We start from the raw sequence: 17,234 nt of genomic DNA, 5'->3' as shown, positions 1-17,234 counted from the left end.
AAGAAATATGATTTTAAAAGTCAAGTTGATTCACTACGATAGCTTGTCGTTTACTGGCACACGTTGGCTCTAGTCGAACAGCATTTCAAGGTAAAAATAATGATAAAAAAGTGAAAAAATGAATAAAATATATATATAGACATTTTAATATAATATAAAAAATTTGCAGTAATTCATTTCTATTGAAAATATTAATAAAGTAATTAACTATTGAGAATAGTTTTTGTGCGCAAAAACAAAACAAAAATAATGACTTTTTTCAACAATTTGAACCATTGTCATATGTAATGAACTCAAGGCAGGCTTCCTTGTTTGTGTCTGAACGGCAACTCAGTATTGGCCGAAGTTGAACATGTGAGCAGCACGACGCATGCGATGCTGACACAGGATCCGGCCAATAATGAGCCGGCATTCGGGCGTAAACAAGGAAGCTCTGCACTGAGTTCACTACGTATGACAATGGTTCAAATTGTTGAATAAAGTCATTATTTTTGTTTTGTTTTTGCGCACAAAAAGTATTCTCGTCGCTTCATAACTAAGGTTGAACCACTGTAGTCACGTTGACTATTTTAACCATGTTTTACACTACTTTTCTGGACGTCATAAGGTGCAATGATGTTGCTGCCAATGTGTGGATCAGATACCCTCGGATTTCATAAAAAATATCTTAATTTGTGTTCTGAAGATGAACGAAGGTCTTACAGGTTTGGAACGACATGAGGGTGATCAAATAATGACCGAAATTTCATTTTTGGGGGAACTAACCCTTTAAAATAACTGGTTTCAATTTTTGTATATTTTAAAATGTAATATATTCCTGTGATAAAAAGCTGAATTTTCAGCATCATTACGTTTTCTTTTTTTCCCCAGGATTCATTGAATAGAAAGTTAATAAAACAGCATTCATTTAACCAGCATCTGACTCCAAACATTTGAACAGCCGTATATTTATTTATTTAGTTTTTTTCTTTCTAGAAGTAGTGAACCAAGATTTGTTGATTTTAGATGGTTTTTGAAGGGCTGTCTGGGTAAGGATGGGAAAAAGAGGCTTGAGTTAATCATTCACAAAATGTTTGCTTTACAGTGTATTGCCATTGCTAACCTAATTCATTTTAATCTTGTCTTACTGAACAAATAGTGAATAAAAAAAAATTGATTCCTAGAAAGTAAGTTGCAAACAGATGAGTACGCAATTTTAATCTGTTATGGTGCATTGGCAGCGTTTCAAGAAAAACAATAATCAAATAAATATATACATTTAAATTTATATTATATTATATTATATTATATTATATTATTATAATAAACAAAAAACAAAACATAGGAAAAAAAATACAATCAAATAAATAGACATTTAAATTAATAATATAATATAATATAATATAATATAATATAATATGAATAAACATGAATGAATTCAAAAAGTAGCTTGGCAATTAACAGAAAAATGTGTAGTTTAATGTGTGCGGGTTTTTTTTATTAGAACTACTTACAGGTATCTATTTAACTAGTTTGAAAAGGTATATTTCAAACATTTTATGCTAGTAACCTTACAAATTCTGACAAGTCCAATTGTTATTTAATCCTCAATAGCGCTCGCTGTGTCAACCCAACTTTGTTTCCCAATGGACTGATAACAAATCCTGTGAGCCTTTGGTCCCTGGAGATATTTAAAGGTAGCCAATCAGATTAGAGCTTGCCAAAGCGAGAAAGTGCTTTCCGGTTTTGCGGGCGATAGCATTAGATGATCAGTGAGCGATTTTCTTTGGATCGGTATATTGGGACAAAACGGAATACAAATAAATTGAAATGTAAATATGATTAGGGAAAGATGAATGCATGAATAAGAAAGACTTCAATTATAACGAGTTACTCAAAAGTAGAGGCAGAGCCTCAAAGAAGGGAGAACACTAAATGAATTAGAGATGAACTGATAGATGGATAAGAGGAGAGAGAGCGAGAGAGGTGTCTCGCAAGCATCTAACAGATTCTCATCATGCGATTCATTGACTGAGACAGGCTGAGGAAACTTTTAATTGTCTTGCCTCAGGCTACCACAGACGCTGAATGAAAGGAAAAGGGGAGAAAAGCAATGGGAAAAAAAATAAAAAGAAAAGCTCTCAGAGGAGCAGAAAGGTCGAAGCGTTTCTTTCGGAAAGACACAAAGCCCATTTCTAAGAAGTCAAAGATGCTTGCTTTGGGAAATCTAACAGAGTTCAAGAAGTTTAGAAACAACTGAACTTTCCATCAGTTCCATGTGCTATTTAAAACCCAGCACAACTACACTATTTATTTAGACAGAAAAGAAATACATTTTAAAAACCTAGATATAAAAAAATCATTCAATCTGTTAACAGTTTTTCTTTAGGTTTAGTATTAGATATCATGAACTAACGAACAATACTTTTACAGCATTCATTAATCTAGGTTAATGTAAATTTCTACATATACTATTACATTTTTAGCATTTCAAGTTGTATAGATAATAAAAGTAACTGTTAAAATAATTACACAAAGAAGCCAGTATTTTAAATCTGAGCATAAATAGAAAAAAAATCCATGAGTTTAAGGATTTGATTCATTTCCACAACTTTTCAGGTCATTGATAATTAGAATAAGGGTTTTAAAAAAACGTAATTTGGAAGAGATCGCACTCACAAAGAGCAGTTTCTAGCCAATTAAATAATTTGAACTTGAGCATAACTAGATACATTTCTGTATATTTTTACAGGTTTTATTAAATTAAATATCCCAGATTTGACTAATTTCTAGGTTTATCATTAGGTATCATGAACTAACAAAGATCAATACATTTCACAGCATTCATTAATTTAGGTTTATCTAAATTTCTACATATACTATTACATTTATAACATTTAAGTTGTATAGAGTATGATTAATGTAATATGAACAAACATAAAATAACAATGAACAATACACAGTATATTTAGAAATTAACATTAACAATTACTAAATGCATTAACTTAAGAAACCTATGCACTTATGTCCTAGGACAAACCAGTGCCGTATCAAAATGCCGGTAGCCAAAATGCCATACACTTTTGTGATGTGACACGAACATGACAAGCAATGCAAGAAAACTTTCAGTCTCATTTACTAATAAGTGTGCAAGTTGCGTTCTAGCACTAAAATTCCGGTGGATTCACTACAGGTCCATGTAACTGGTGCGAATGCATATCAATTTGTTCTTATCCTCATTTTAATGTTTATGAATCCAGTCCTGCATCTGAATATGCCCACTTCCCTAAGTATGCAGTCTGTCAAATGGGTAATATGTCCGAATGCATAATATTCATTCTAAAGTTGGCAAAAAATACCCACTGATGTGTAGAATAGACCAATTTGGTGTTTGCAAACAGCGATGACGTTTTTTATGGGCGGAGCCTACCTGGTTGCAGAAAATGACAGTTGAGCAGTAGCAGTCTATGGAAGCCACGAAATAAAAGAATAAAAAAAAGTTAATTTCGAGTTTATATCTCACAATTCTGACTTTTATTTCTCGCAAACCTGAGTTTATATCTCACATTTCTTACAAAGAAAAACAGAATTGTGAGATATGCTCGTTATCCTGTAACTCGTTATACTCGTTTTCTGAATTGCAATTTATCCCGCAATTCTGACTTTTTTCCCCTCAGAATTGTGAAATAAACTCACAATTGCGAGTTATAATGGCCGAACTGGGAGTCATAAACACGCAAATGCAAGAAAAAAAGTCAGAATTGTGAAATAAAAATTTTATAGACTATGTTTAAAAGTTATCTATGTAAAATGTTATAGGTTTAAATATTATTTCATGCTGTAACTGCTATGTATGTATGTCCTCTGAACTGCATATGTGAATATTGTAATAATATGTAGACTTACTGTTTACATCAAATTCCTGCTTTAATAGTAGACTAATCCTTGCAGGTGTCATCAGTGCAGTCTGTGAAACGTCTCCATTTAGCTTCAAAGGACGTTTTCAACGATGGTTTTCTTTAAAAATGAAGACTATATTTTTTTGCATTCCGATTCCAACATCCAGAGGCACAACAAAACGTTTTTCTCTTATTCTGTGGATTTTGCACATTTTCCTCCAATTGCTACCGCTATTTTTCTGCAACCACTATGCGCGCGCAGCTGCAAGTGACGTAATTGTGACGTCTGCTCTAAAGAGGTCTATAGAGACAGTTAGCGAAAGACACCCAATGTCGGTGGCTCGATTTCTATTCATGTTGTGTTACAGTGACATCTCATTGGTTAAATGATTTGGTTAGGACATGGTTGCTGTAATTTTGTGATTGGACATTGGAGGAGGATTTATCACCTCGCACAGGAGCAGGTCGGTGATATGGAAGACCATGCAGAGAGGGAACTTGGCGGTAAACAGTGTTAAGAACCACTGGGACGCGTACATATGGGCCTCCAGGTTCAGGTCCTGGAAGTGAGACCACAGGTCCGGCAACTGCTCCTGGAAAGAGGAAGGAGAGAAACAGGGATGGTTAGTGCAAGGGAAATTAAAAGGTATTATAACGGTTTTAATTAATTGCGTTTATTTTTGGAAGCAAAAGGGGTGGAGCTTGAGAGTATGTCAAAACAAAAAGACATTACAATAGAAATACAAAACAAACAATAGAAAGAATGATTGAAAAAAATTATAGAATGATAAATATAGAATGATAGGCAGACAGACAGACAGACAGACAGACAGACAGACAGACAGACAGACAGACAGACAGACAGATAGATAGATAGATAGATAGATAGATAGATAGATAGATAGATAGATTAGTTGAGTTAGTTGATCAATGTGCTGTACAACTTTTAAACATGTACAAACAGCAAAAAACATACATTACACACCAATATTAAACAGCAAAGAGACATCTGACCACACAACATTAAATGACAAAATATCACTAAATAAAAACCTACAAAAAAGCCAGAGAAAAAAAGATGAGTTTTCAAAAGGGATTTGAAAGACTCCAGTGTGGAAGCTATTCTAATATTTAGCGGCAAACTGTTCCAGAGTCTCGGAGCCATCACTGAAAAAGCATGATCGCCCCATAATTTACATTTCGCCCTAGGAACAGTCAAACGTTTCTGGTCAGTGGACATAAGTGATCTGGATGGTGAGTAAGGTTGTAATAAATCTGAAAGATATGGTGGTGTAAGGCCATTTAAAGATTTAAAAAATTTAAAAGATTTAAAAATTTAAATAGACAGATAGACAGATGTAGACAGACATAGATAGATAGAACAAAATGATAGAAAACAATAGACAGATGGATAAAATGACAGACAGACAGATAGACAGATAGACAGATAGACAGATAGATAGATAGATAGATAGATAGATAGATAGATAGATAGATAGATAGATAGATAGATAGATAGATAGATAGATAGATCAAAATGATAGAAAACAATAGACAGAGAGATAAGGGCTTTTCACACGTGAAATGGTTAACCCTGGGTTATTCTAAACCCCGGGTAAACGGAATCCTGGGTAATCTTGCTTCACATTTCACACTGCTCATAAATTACCCGGGTTTAACAATTAATCCTGGGTATTCCTAAACTGACATTTCACATTGTTCATTCCTAAACCCTGGGTTAACGTTCTTATTTGCATATTTGCGGTGTCATTGTCATTGATTGGATAAATGCAGCATGCAATTTGTTTACATATCGCTACCATTGCACATCCTCGCATTGCCAACTGTACTATCGAGTTCATACCGAATAGACATTTCTGACTATAAACGGTAAGAATGAAACGGCCTCTTCATTCAAATTGTCACATTTTCTGTCAGCATTTGACGTTTTTCCTCACAAATGCTAAATTTACTGTTTATATACAATGCGCAGTGTTTCCATGACTGCCTAAAGCACATGAATATGAGGCACGCGATTGGTTGTCTGGTGCAAAGCATCTGGCTGTAACATTCTAACACCGCATTATTTTACACTGTACAAGTTTGGCACCACAATGTAGAGTTAACACTGTAAAAGCGGTTCTAACCCTGCTCCAGAGCAGGGTTTCATAATCCTGGGTAAAAAGCGGTGCTAACCTTGCTTCTAAATTACAAGTGTGAAACGTTCCTTCACCCGGGGTTAAAAGCGGTGTTTAGAATGATAATAATCCGGGGTTAAGTGCGTAGTGTTAAAAAAGCCCTATAGATAGATAGAACAATAGACAAAAAGATAAAATGATAAAATGACAGTTGGAGAGCTAGATAAACAGACAGACAGACAGATAGATATGTAGACAGACATACAGACAGATAAAATGCTATATAGAATGTCAGACAGACTGACCCTTTTCTTTCCACCTGGTTTTAAAACATTTGTTTTGGGAGCGTAATACTACTGAACTACAGCAACGGGTCAAGAGTGCAGTTATGAAGCACCTTAAACAAACAGCATCTAAATCAAAGACCTACATGGGCTTTGATCTCCTTTTGCTCCTGCGTTTATAAGAATGTGTTTGTTTTTAAACCATAACAAATTACTTCCTCTGTGGTTATGAGGAGTATCAGTATCATTGTTTTCCTGAGGGGATATTGAAGGAACATAAAAATAAAGTAACAGTGGGTAAACCCAACAGTGAGGGAGCACTTCTTTTTCTTTCTCAAGACACACTGAACCACTGTAAATCAATTCAATTGTTTGGAATTTGCAAAAATTTGCAAAAATCTCATATTGCATATAAATTTTTTATTTATCACCTCTTTTCAACAAGCTAAGCTACACAATTTGAGGTAACGTTCCTGTCTATAGCAGTAACCAAAAGTAACCAAAAGTTAGGGGTTTGTTCAGATCAATAACCCTAAGTATGAAAAACAGCAACAGTGATGCTTGCCTCAAAAAAGTGTGTTACTCTATGTATTCAGAGACCAAGCAGAGAATAAATCAAAGAGGTAACCGACATCTACAAAGGCACATCTTAAATTAGCATCCCAAAAAAAGAGATAGGAGCTGGATAGGATCTTCCGGAGTGGGAAGACTGAATATTTCTCTGGGGTAAATTTCATTATTAGATCAGAGAGGTGGGAGCACTGGGTTAACACATGCTAAGTAAATGACGACGGTGGAAGAGATGGGAATCCTTCCAGAGAGTGCCCTATGGCAAGTTTTACTTGATCAATGCTAACACTCTTGTAGTAGCAGAGCTAGTCGATACTAACCAGGTTGGGTTTAGTGCCGAAAGAGGCTACTTCAGGCCTAATTGCATTTCAGCACAAAATTAAAACCCATTTTCCAGCGCATTGAGCCTAACAGCTTACAAGAGGGCCACCGCTTACACTCGAGACGCTCATGAGAGGTGAATGAGGCTGTGTGCCACACGATCTCTTAACTAACATTCAAAGCAAGGCCAAACCTGCAGCAGGCGCTCGAGCTGGTAGAACTTGCAGTGAAGATCTTCAAAGTTGTTTTTGTAGAGCTCTCGGAGACCGTAGTTGTACATGATCTTCACCAGCACACAGAAAGCTTGCTCCTCGGGCATCTATGGAGAAAATGTCAGAGATATCACCACAATATTTTAGATTCTTTCAAATGCTAATGATTTCTAAGGAGTGAACACAACCAGCCCATGATGTTTAAATGTGTCAGCTGCAGCGCCTGTCCGTCTACTTGTCTATGGCAGTCTACTGTGATGAAATCAGAGTTTGTTTGTGTTTGTGAGACGGCGAGTGAGACAGACAGAGAGCCGGGTATTAAATCACACAGACAGCGTGTGTGTCCCGAGCTCAATGGGCTCCTGCAGGTACACGGGCTCCGTCATTAATATTCCTGACAGCTCCTGAGCTTCCTGGGCAAGGCCACGAGAAAGACACTTACACTATATTATAGAAATCCCCAAACGCACTCTAATATCAGGCCCCATACGGGCCGCTGTCGCAGAGAAACAAAAAACGGCATCTTATTCAGCCCTCACTTTAATTAAATATGGAATTAACCGTTTCATCAATGTCCTTCCCTCGCTTCCTGTTGTTCTCTGCGTACCGTTACTGTAGCTCCTCAAAAAGTCAAAGATAAGGCATAACGAGGAAGGTTTTTATTTTCACTATTATTATTATTGTGAAAATAAAAGGAAATCACCCAAAAGGAAGTTTAAGTAATGCCTGGGGTAAGAGAAAGTAACGCATTTCTGTCGCAGTATAAATTCTGACAGATTTTGAAATGTGACAGCTTACGTTCATGAAATTTCAGAGTATTTTTTGGGTTAGGGTCTCAAAAAAAATTAAAAAATAAAAATAAATTAAAAAATAAAAAATAAAAAATACATTTAAATAAAATAATAAAATCAAACAATTAATGAAACAAAACAAAAACAAACAAAATTTTTTTGGGTTAGTATCTCAAAAAAAAAAAAAAAAAAAAAAAACTAGAGATGCACCGACATGTCGGTATCAGCCGATAAAAGCAAATTTTCACACGCTCGGCCGATAGATTAAAAACAGTCGATATTCAGGGCCGATATATCCTGTCAATCAAAAGAGGGCAGGAAAATTTTGGCTTTGTGTAAAGAAAATGCTAAGAAACCAGTTTGATGTTCAATATTAATAGTAAATATATTAATAACATTCAGAAAGTTAAGAAATATTAATTTAATCTTCAGAATTTAGTTAATGTGTGTTAATATTAATTTGAGTAATGTGTTTATGTTTATAACTGATACCAGTTACTCCGAAACAAGTTGATGAAATGGAGAGAATAACGTTTTTATTTGCATTTCTTTCGAAATACAATAATTAAAAATATAATGATTAATTATTATTTATAATGAAATTATCATTAATTTAAAAGAAGGTATGAAAGGGGTTCTCAAACTATCGGTATCGTTATCGGTATTGGCAGATATCACGCCGAATAATCGGCTATCGGTAGCGGTGGAGAAATGTAGTATCGTTGCATCTCTAAAAACGAATTAAAAACAAATATAAATTCATGAACTAAATATTTAATAAAAAAATAAAATGAATACAAATACATTCAAATAAAACAATATTTAATGACACAAAACAAAAACAAACAAAACAAAAATTCTGACATACAGCTTACTTTTATGTAATTTTGCAGAGTATTTTTTGGGTTAGTGTCTCAAAAAAAAAAAAAAAAAAAAAAATGAATAATTAAAAACAAATATAAATAAATATTTATACTAAAGACAATATTAACCAATACTTATACAAAATATCTATACAAAATACTAAATATTTAATAAAAAATACATTCAAATAAAATAAAATAATAAATGAAACAAAACACAAAAAACAAAAAACAAACCAAAAACAAAAATCACTAAACAAAAATCACCTCTCCTCAACTAGATTTGAAGTAAATTCAGGGTAAATACTTACATGTAGAAGTAATACAGCCGCCAAAAATGATTGACCTTGGCAATAACCAATCTCCTCATCATACACAGAGTAAGCCTGTGGAAAAACACATCAGTTTAAATATTGTGCATTAAAATGAAGCCTTCTGAAACCAATATCAAGGAAGAAAAGGCTTGTTTTCATACTTATTGTTCATCAGAATGTAATGCTATTTCTTAATTGTTTGACGTAATCAATAATAATACAATTTTTAAAATAATATAATTTTAAAAACTGTAAGTTACTTAAAGAAAAAAAAATGTCAAATTGAAAATAATGTACACAAAAGAACAGTGTTAGATGTATAAAATCTAGTCCTGCCCTACATTAACTAGCGCTAAATATTTTTAAATGAATAAATGTGTCGATTTAAAGTTACATGTGTTGTGAATGCTGCTTCATGCTGTCTTTAAATCACAAGCAGTTATAATACTGCTTTGTCATATGTAAATGACTGGAAACACTGATAAACGTTCTTGGCAACATATGCCGCTGTGAGCTGAGGGGTTTTGTATCCAGGATTAGCTGGATTGAAGGTCTTTTGCACAATTTAGGAGCCTTTTAATCTGTCAGTGCCAATCAGCTGATGGAGAACCTCTTAAGACTCCTCACAAAAGAGATTTAACAGAGAGCAGGACCACCGCACCCCTTTTCTCCTCCACTCAACGCTTTTCTCCTGTTTTTCCATAACACATAATTTTATGTACATCTATATTTTTAATTACTATTCTAGCAAGCAATATAGTATTGTTTATGAATTACGATTGTCAAGCAATGTAAATTGATGCACTAATACCGAATTTCTATACAAAGGTGTCCACGTTTTAAAACTGCTTCTTACGTGGCTCATTCATTCAGATTTTGAGCCAAAGCCATCTGTTTAATCATATGGATATAGATGTTTACTTAATTGGATAATTACTTGTTAGATAACTGCATAATTTATTACTCCAGCTTCACTTTTAAATATAATGGATCCATGATGAATAAACTAGCATTTTGGACAAGTTTCACCCATCTCAGGGACATACATTTGCAACAGATAGCAGGATGAACGGAGGCGAGTACAGCACATGTGGCTGGTTATCTACCAAGGCCGTTACAGCAAAACAAAAGGTCAGTGGAAAGAGATGTTGCAGCGTGTCGTGATGCTTGTTACCAGACAGCAGGAGTGAGTCATGCCTGGAGGATGTGCAGCTTTCACCTCACCTTGCAGATCTTGTATAGAGAATCTTGGCCATCGCCGCCCGAGTCTTTGAAGTAGTCGTGAGCAGGGAAGGTGCGATGGATGTCTCTGGTGATGACGGCTTCCTGGGCGGAGTCCTGTGGGTCGAATCAAGAGTTACAATCAGGCATTTTTGGGGCCTTTATATTTTATCATAAAAAATATTTTTTTATTATTTAGGGATGCACCGATACCATTTTTTAAGGACCGAGTACGAGTACTGATATAATTTTTCTGGTACTCGCCGATACTGATGCCTAGACATTTATTAATTTCTTTCTTTTTTTTGGGGGGTGATGTGGCAATTTTCCAAGCACAACACAGTGAGACTAATGAATGTAGAACATCATCTTCATTATTACTCGAATGAAAAAAGTAATCATTTTTATGTGCTTGTCACAAACCTAAAGAACAAATTTCACAGTGTCCAATAACCTTCAAAGGGCATAATTACCAAAGTCATAATAAAAAACAAAACAAACATCAAGTCTTTTTTTAACCTGCCTTAAAAAACTGCCTGCTAAACAAAAATTATAGAACAAATGTTTATATAACATAATTTATAACATAATACTGTGAACAAATGTAAACCTAGGGTGACCAGATTTCTCATGGTGGAATACGAGACAAGTGAGCAATATGACCATGATATGAATAGCTTTATTTCACAATATATATATATATATATATATATGTTGTTTTATGAACATTAATGACAGACAAATATTTAATTAGGCTACTGTCCGAATCCATGTAGGATTAAGACCGAATCAATATAGGCCTACTGACATACCCTTTTCCCCCCCACCTGTTTACGTCCACTTAAGCCATAACCGACTGTATTTATGTGAGATACTCCACACCATGGACATTTTGACAACTATTTGTGCATTTGACCATTCAGGCGCAAGGAGAACTGATTGCGCGCTGTCTGAGAGAACTGGGATCGCGCGCAAGAAAGAGAGAGAGCGCACGAGAGAGCGAGTGCTTGTGGTCTGTGACATTCAGTGCGATTTGCATGCAATTCGCAATGTGTGGGTTGTCATCATTAATTTTGAAGTATTTCCACACCCCTGAGGCTGACATTGTTTCTGCTGTTGCCGTCAGTGTCTCTGTGCACAGAAAATTCTGCCAGTTATGCACGTGAAGTATTGGTGGTATTTTTATGAGTACGAGTACAAGTACAAGTACATGAGCTTGGTATCAGGCCCGATACCGGTGCATCCCTAGTATTATTATTTTATTTATTTTTATTTTTATTTTAAATTATTTGAATACATGAATAAATGTTATTATTATTATAATCACTTATTATATAACTTATAACATAATAATTTAACTTATTATTGTATTTATTTATTATTATTCAATTATTATTTATGATTATTTTAAAAATAAATGAATACTATTTTATTATTTTTAAAAATATTTGTATTACTATTTTATTTATAACTATTATTTAATTATTTATAATGATTTGTATCAATAAATGAATAAATAAAATAGTATTTAGTAATATTAGTAATTCTATTATACAATTTTTTTTACTATTGTATTATTATTATTATTATTATTATTATTATTATTAAGTAATCATTAGTTATACAATTAAATAATTAAATATAATAAATTAAAATTAATGTATAATAACAACAATTAATAAAAAATATATAAATAAAATGGTTTTATAATAAAACATTTTTGTAAATATTAATTATACTTATGTAAATAAATATGTAATAATAATAATAATAATAATAATAATAATAATATTTCATGATTTTATTATTTTATTATTTACTTATTGTTTATAATTATTCTTATAAATAATAGTTTTAATAAAACACTACACTATTATACAATTTTTTTTTATTTTTACACCGCCCCTTGGAATTATAAGGTTCTATCTGCGTTCTGAGCAGTTTTGAGATATTGAGCTTCAAAGTTTTTGCGTTCCATATAGCAAAAACTATATGGGGAACAAGTTTCTTTCAAACATGAAATTGTATTCGAAATGTACAATATCAAAATCCTCTCAAATTTGTAAATAGGGAATTTTGGAACAGGTCAAACGCAGATAGAACCTTCTAATTCTAAAAAACACTTTTCGCTTGGAATTATAAGGTTCTATCTGCAAAAAAATTAATTGAAGCAATAATTTTCAGTTTAAAACAGTTATTTGTTTTAAAACACAAAATTTGTGTTGTAACAATGTGTTGACATGCATGAGAAAGTTCAATTTAATGTTTTTTATGACATTTATTAAATATTTTAAAAGAATATTTTTTTCTTGTTCAAGTTAAGCAGTGTTAAATATTTTGTCCAGTGCAGATGTTAAATTTAGGTAGGAATATGGTGGGTAATTTAACATTATTGCAGGAACCATTTAAGTTTAAGTTTCCTTTTATTTAGACAGAAAGCAGCTACTGTAACACATCTGAGCAGGACTTTATTCCACAGAAAGTGGGCCAGGTAAAATGGCTTTTTCTCTAGACATCAGTATTGCTGAAATAACATGCTAACGTTTATTGTTGTAATTAAGACCCCATCAATTAAATTGAGTATTTGACCTTTAAGCCTTAATATTGTAAAATTTAAGACATTTTAAAACTAAAAAACTGCAAGAAAACAGATAATGCTTCAGCAAAGGTGTTCAACAAAGTTTAATAAACATTGAATATATATATATATATATATATATATATATATATATATATATATATATATATATATATATATATATATATATATATATATATATATATATATATATATATATATATATATATATATAAATTAAAAATATTTCACATTTAAAATATTAAAATTACTTAAACTATGCAACAACTCCGTTTTTACCTAATTTATATATAACTTTCCCTGACATGACTGGAAATAAGCAAATACAGCGCAAAACCCGAATCTATCTTAATAGCGCTGCTGGCTAACGTGGTGTCTAACTGACTCCTCAGCAATAAGATATAACAAAGCACACAAAAAGACTGTAATTCCATGGAATTTGGGCTGCTGTCATTGACAAAATCATAAATAAAATAGTCCATCATGAGGTTTCTAATAAACATTGCGTTGTGTGAAGTTTAGTCTTCTCTTCACCAATTTAGCGTTTTTATCTGTTATCTTTCATCTGCTATCGCGCCGACATGACAAAGAACGCTGATCCTGATTGGTCCTTGCGTGTGCATTCGAAGTGCTGATTGGCTCACACAGATAGAACCTTATAGAGCCAAGTTAGAGTGCGACTTTGTAGATAGAACCTTTTTGTTTTCTAAAAAAAAGTACCAAAATGTGCACAACTTAAAAAAAGAAACATCACATAATGTAAATAAGTTGTCACAGAATATGAATATGTGAATAAATCAATTTTGACAAAAATGTCAGATAGAACCTTATAATTCCAAGGGGACGATTATTTAATTATTAGTCATGGTTTAACAGCAACATCAACGGTCCAAAATAAAATGCAATTTTAATACAGTTACTTTTGTGAAAATAAACCAAGACAGATTCTAGACTTTTTGTGGCCTTTCTGACACTTTTTTTATAGGAACAGTGCCAGATACAACAGCAAATGTGTGCAGGCAACAGTACAGACAAGGTACTATCATACATGTAGAGCCTGCACTGGAAAAGCTCAATTACTATCCATGTAATGGTCATTTTCTCTACGGTCTTTGATCTCAGTCCATGTTCCTTTGAGCTCCAATACAAACTTGAATACAAGGTTGAGCTTGACTGAGGACAGTGAGTGAGCGAGTATAATGTGTATTTTGTCAAGAAGATTCCTTGAGTGAAGGAATAACCTTGTGTGAAGTGTTTACAGAGCTGAGATAGATTAAGAAGCGCAGGAAAGTGTCTTACTCAGCACAGCACACTCTTCAAAGCTGGACGCAAATCAAATTAACAAGTCAAATGCAGACGGCGTTCCAGTTACATGATGGAGAACATGAACAGACTCTGACATGCAAAGCAGGGCTGAAACTCTGGACCAGAGCCAAGAGAGACACTTAAAAGCATCTACTCCGGACCAAAATGACTCCAGAATGAGAATTTTGCCATGTAGAATTATGGGAAATGTAGTTTTGCTGCACAAGCCTGTCAAAAACCGGCTGAACGAGCAGATTATTAATCAGTTGTCCTTCCTATCAACTCTTGAGTGAACAGATCGGTGGAATTCACGCCGTGGCAACATCAGACGGTGACTGCGGAAATGTCTCTGACAGGCTGAGTTGTAATAAGGTCCATTCCATTAACAGCGTGTGTCAGGGCTAATTAAAGGGATCATTAGTCAACTAATGCAAGAGAGGGAAGGACAGGTTTTCCACCTCCCCTCACCTGTTTACACTGCATCTGAGAGTTTATTAAAAGGTGGACAGAATAAAGCCTGACGGACGATGAAAGTAAATCTTATGAATCTTATAAAGTATGAGTCTTATTTGCATCTAAATGGGCCTTCTATCTATCTGTATGTCCATCCATCCATCGCTGAATTTGACTTACTCTTGTACATCCTGATTAATGTAACCTTCCTTTTTCTCTTCAACACGCACGCTATGAATAATGCAGCCTTCTTTTCTGCCATTTCTCCATATACATGATCTGTATAAATTCTTGATGATAGTACAGAGCACTGCATACCCATTTGTGTAACCTGTTTCATCAGTTTACGTTTATGCAGGAGAAAAACGAGACCATAAAGGCCGTTTCCCATGAAGGTTACCACAGCATATGTGGAAGAGGTAACACATTTTTTTCTTGATGGATTAATCAATAGCAGGTACAAACAGAACCATTACTTATTTATTATTGTTATTTGTATACTATTATACTGATATTTATTAATTAGGGCCCGAGCACCGATGGTATGAGGACCCTATTGTAATTGCTCAGTCAATTCTTCTTCGTCTCCGAAATGAATCGCATTTTTGAGGGCCTAAACATGCTCGAAAACTCATGAAACTTTGCACACGCATCAGAAGTGGTGAAAATTTATGTCTGATATGGGTTTCAGAATTAGGTGCGTCAAAATGGCTCGATAGCGCCACCTACAAAATTTCAATTAAAGGTGCCATCAAACGTTTTTTTACAAGATGTAATATAAGTCTAAGGTGTCCTCTGAATGTGTCTGAAGTTGCAGCTCAAAATACCCCATAGATTGTTTTTTTATTAATTTTTTTAACTGCCTATTTTGAGGCATAATTAGAAATGCGCCGATTCAGGCTGCGGCCCCTTTAATTGCTCGCGCTCTCCGCCCCCTCCCGAGCTCTCGACTCTATCATTGCATAAACAAAGTTCACACAGCTAATATAACCCTCAAAATGGATCTTTACAAAGTGTTCGTCATGCAGCATGTCTAATCGCATAAGTATGGTATTTATTTGGATGTTTACATTTGATTCTGAATGAGTTTGAGGCTGTGCTCCGTGGCTAACGGCTAATGCTACACTGTTGGAGAGATTTATAAAGAATGAAGTTGTGTTTATGCATTATACAGACTGCAAGTGTTTAATAATGAAAATAGCGACGGCTCTTGTCTCCGTGAATACAGTAAAAAACGGTGGTAACTTTAACCACATTTAACAATACATTAGCAACATGCTAACGAAACATTTAGAAAGACAATTTACAAATATCACTAAAAATATCATGTTATCATGGATCATGTCAGTTATTATTGCTCCATCTGCCATTTTCGCTGTTGTTCTTGCTTGCTTACCTAGTCTGATGATTCAGCTGTGCACATCCAGACGTTAATACTGGCTGCCCTTGTGTAATGCCTTGAACATGGGTTGGCATATGCAAATATTGGGGGCGTACACCCCGACTGTTACGTAACAGTCGGTGTTATGTTGAGATTCGCCTGTTCTTCGGTCTTTTAAACAAATGAGATTTATATAAGGAGGAGGAAACAATGGTGTTTGAGACTCACTGTATGTCATTTCCATGTACTGAACTCTTGTTATTCAACTATGCCGAGGTAAATTCAATTTTCAATTCGATGGCACCTTTAAGCGCCCTTCACGCTACATTTCACATACAGGTATGACATTTGGTAGACACATGTAACAGCCCAATACCTACAAAAAAGTCCCTGGGTGCAAAATCTGAAAACCCAACAGGAAGTGAGATATTTTGAATTTTCTCTGCAAAATTTTTGCAGTTTTTGCCATTTCCACACATTGTAGTTTAACAAACTCCTCCTAGAGCATTAATCAGATCTATATCATATTTGGTCAGTCTAATCTAAAGGCCTTTGCGACATTAAATTGTGATGATCTTGAGTTTTTGCTGAAGGGCGTGTCCGTGGCGGCCTGACAAAGTTCGATGTTTCGCCATGAAACAGGAAGTTGTTGTAACTCAAGCATACAGTGTCCGATCTGCCCCAAACTTCACATGTGTGATAAAAGTCCTGGCCTGAAGATATCTATATGCCAATATTCAGTTAATCATAGCGCCACCTGCTGGCAACAGGAAATGGCATGCTCTGGTCTCTTTCACTGTAATTCACTCCCAGAAACACATCTGAACATGCCATGAAGTACCAAATATGTTAGAAACGCGTTATATCATGCAACACTTGGCTAAGTGCCAATGTATGCGATTAA

The 17,234-nt window shown here is 34.3% G+C and overlaps 1 protein-coding gene across 2 annotated transcripts in view; it reads right to left on the bottom strand.

The window, feature by feature from the left end:
- rabgap1l (RAB GTPase activating protein 1-like) overlaps window positions 1-17,234 on the bottom strand; it is a 111,485-nt gene that overhangs the window by 24,615 nt on the left and 69,636 nt on the right. For both annotated transcript variants that reach the window (XM_048164838.1, XM_048164839.1), the window contains exons 14-17: window positions 10,596-10,709; window positions 9,369-9,443; window positions 7,385-7,510; window positions 4,328-4,471 (exon numbers count right to left, since the gene is read on the bottom strand). In XM_048164838.1, the coding sequence (XP_048020795.1) occupies window positions 4,328-4,471; window positions 7,385-7,510; window positions 9,369-9,443; window positions 10,596-10,709 (459 nt within the window). The remainder of the gene's footprint in view (window positions 1-4,327; window positions 4,472-7,384; window positions 7,511-9,368; window positions 9,444-10,595; window positions 10,710-17,234) is intronic.

This window comes from Megalobrama amblycephala, linkage group LG2, assembly GCF_018812025.1.
Source record: "Megalobrama amblycephala isolate DHTTF-2021 linkage group LG2, ASM1881202v1, whole genome shotgun sequence".
NCBI lineage: Eukaryota > Metazoa > Chordata > Actinopteri > Cypriniformes > Xenocyprididae > Megalobrama > Megalobrama amblycephala.
This window is presented reverse-complemented; position numbering and strand designations above follow the sequence as displayed.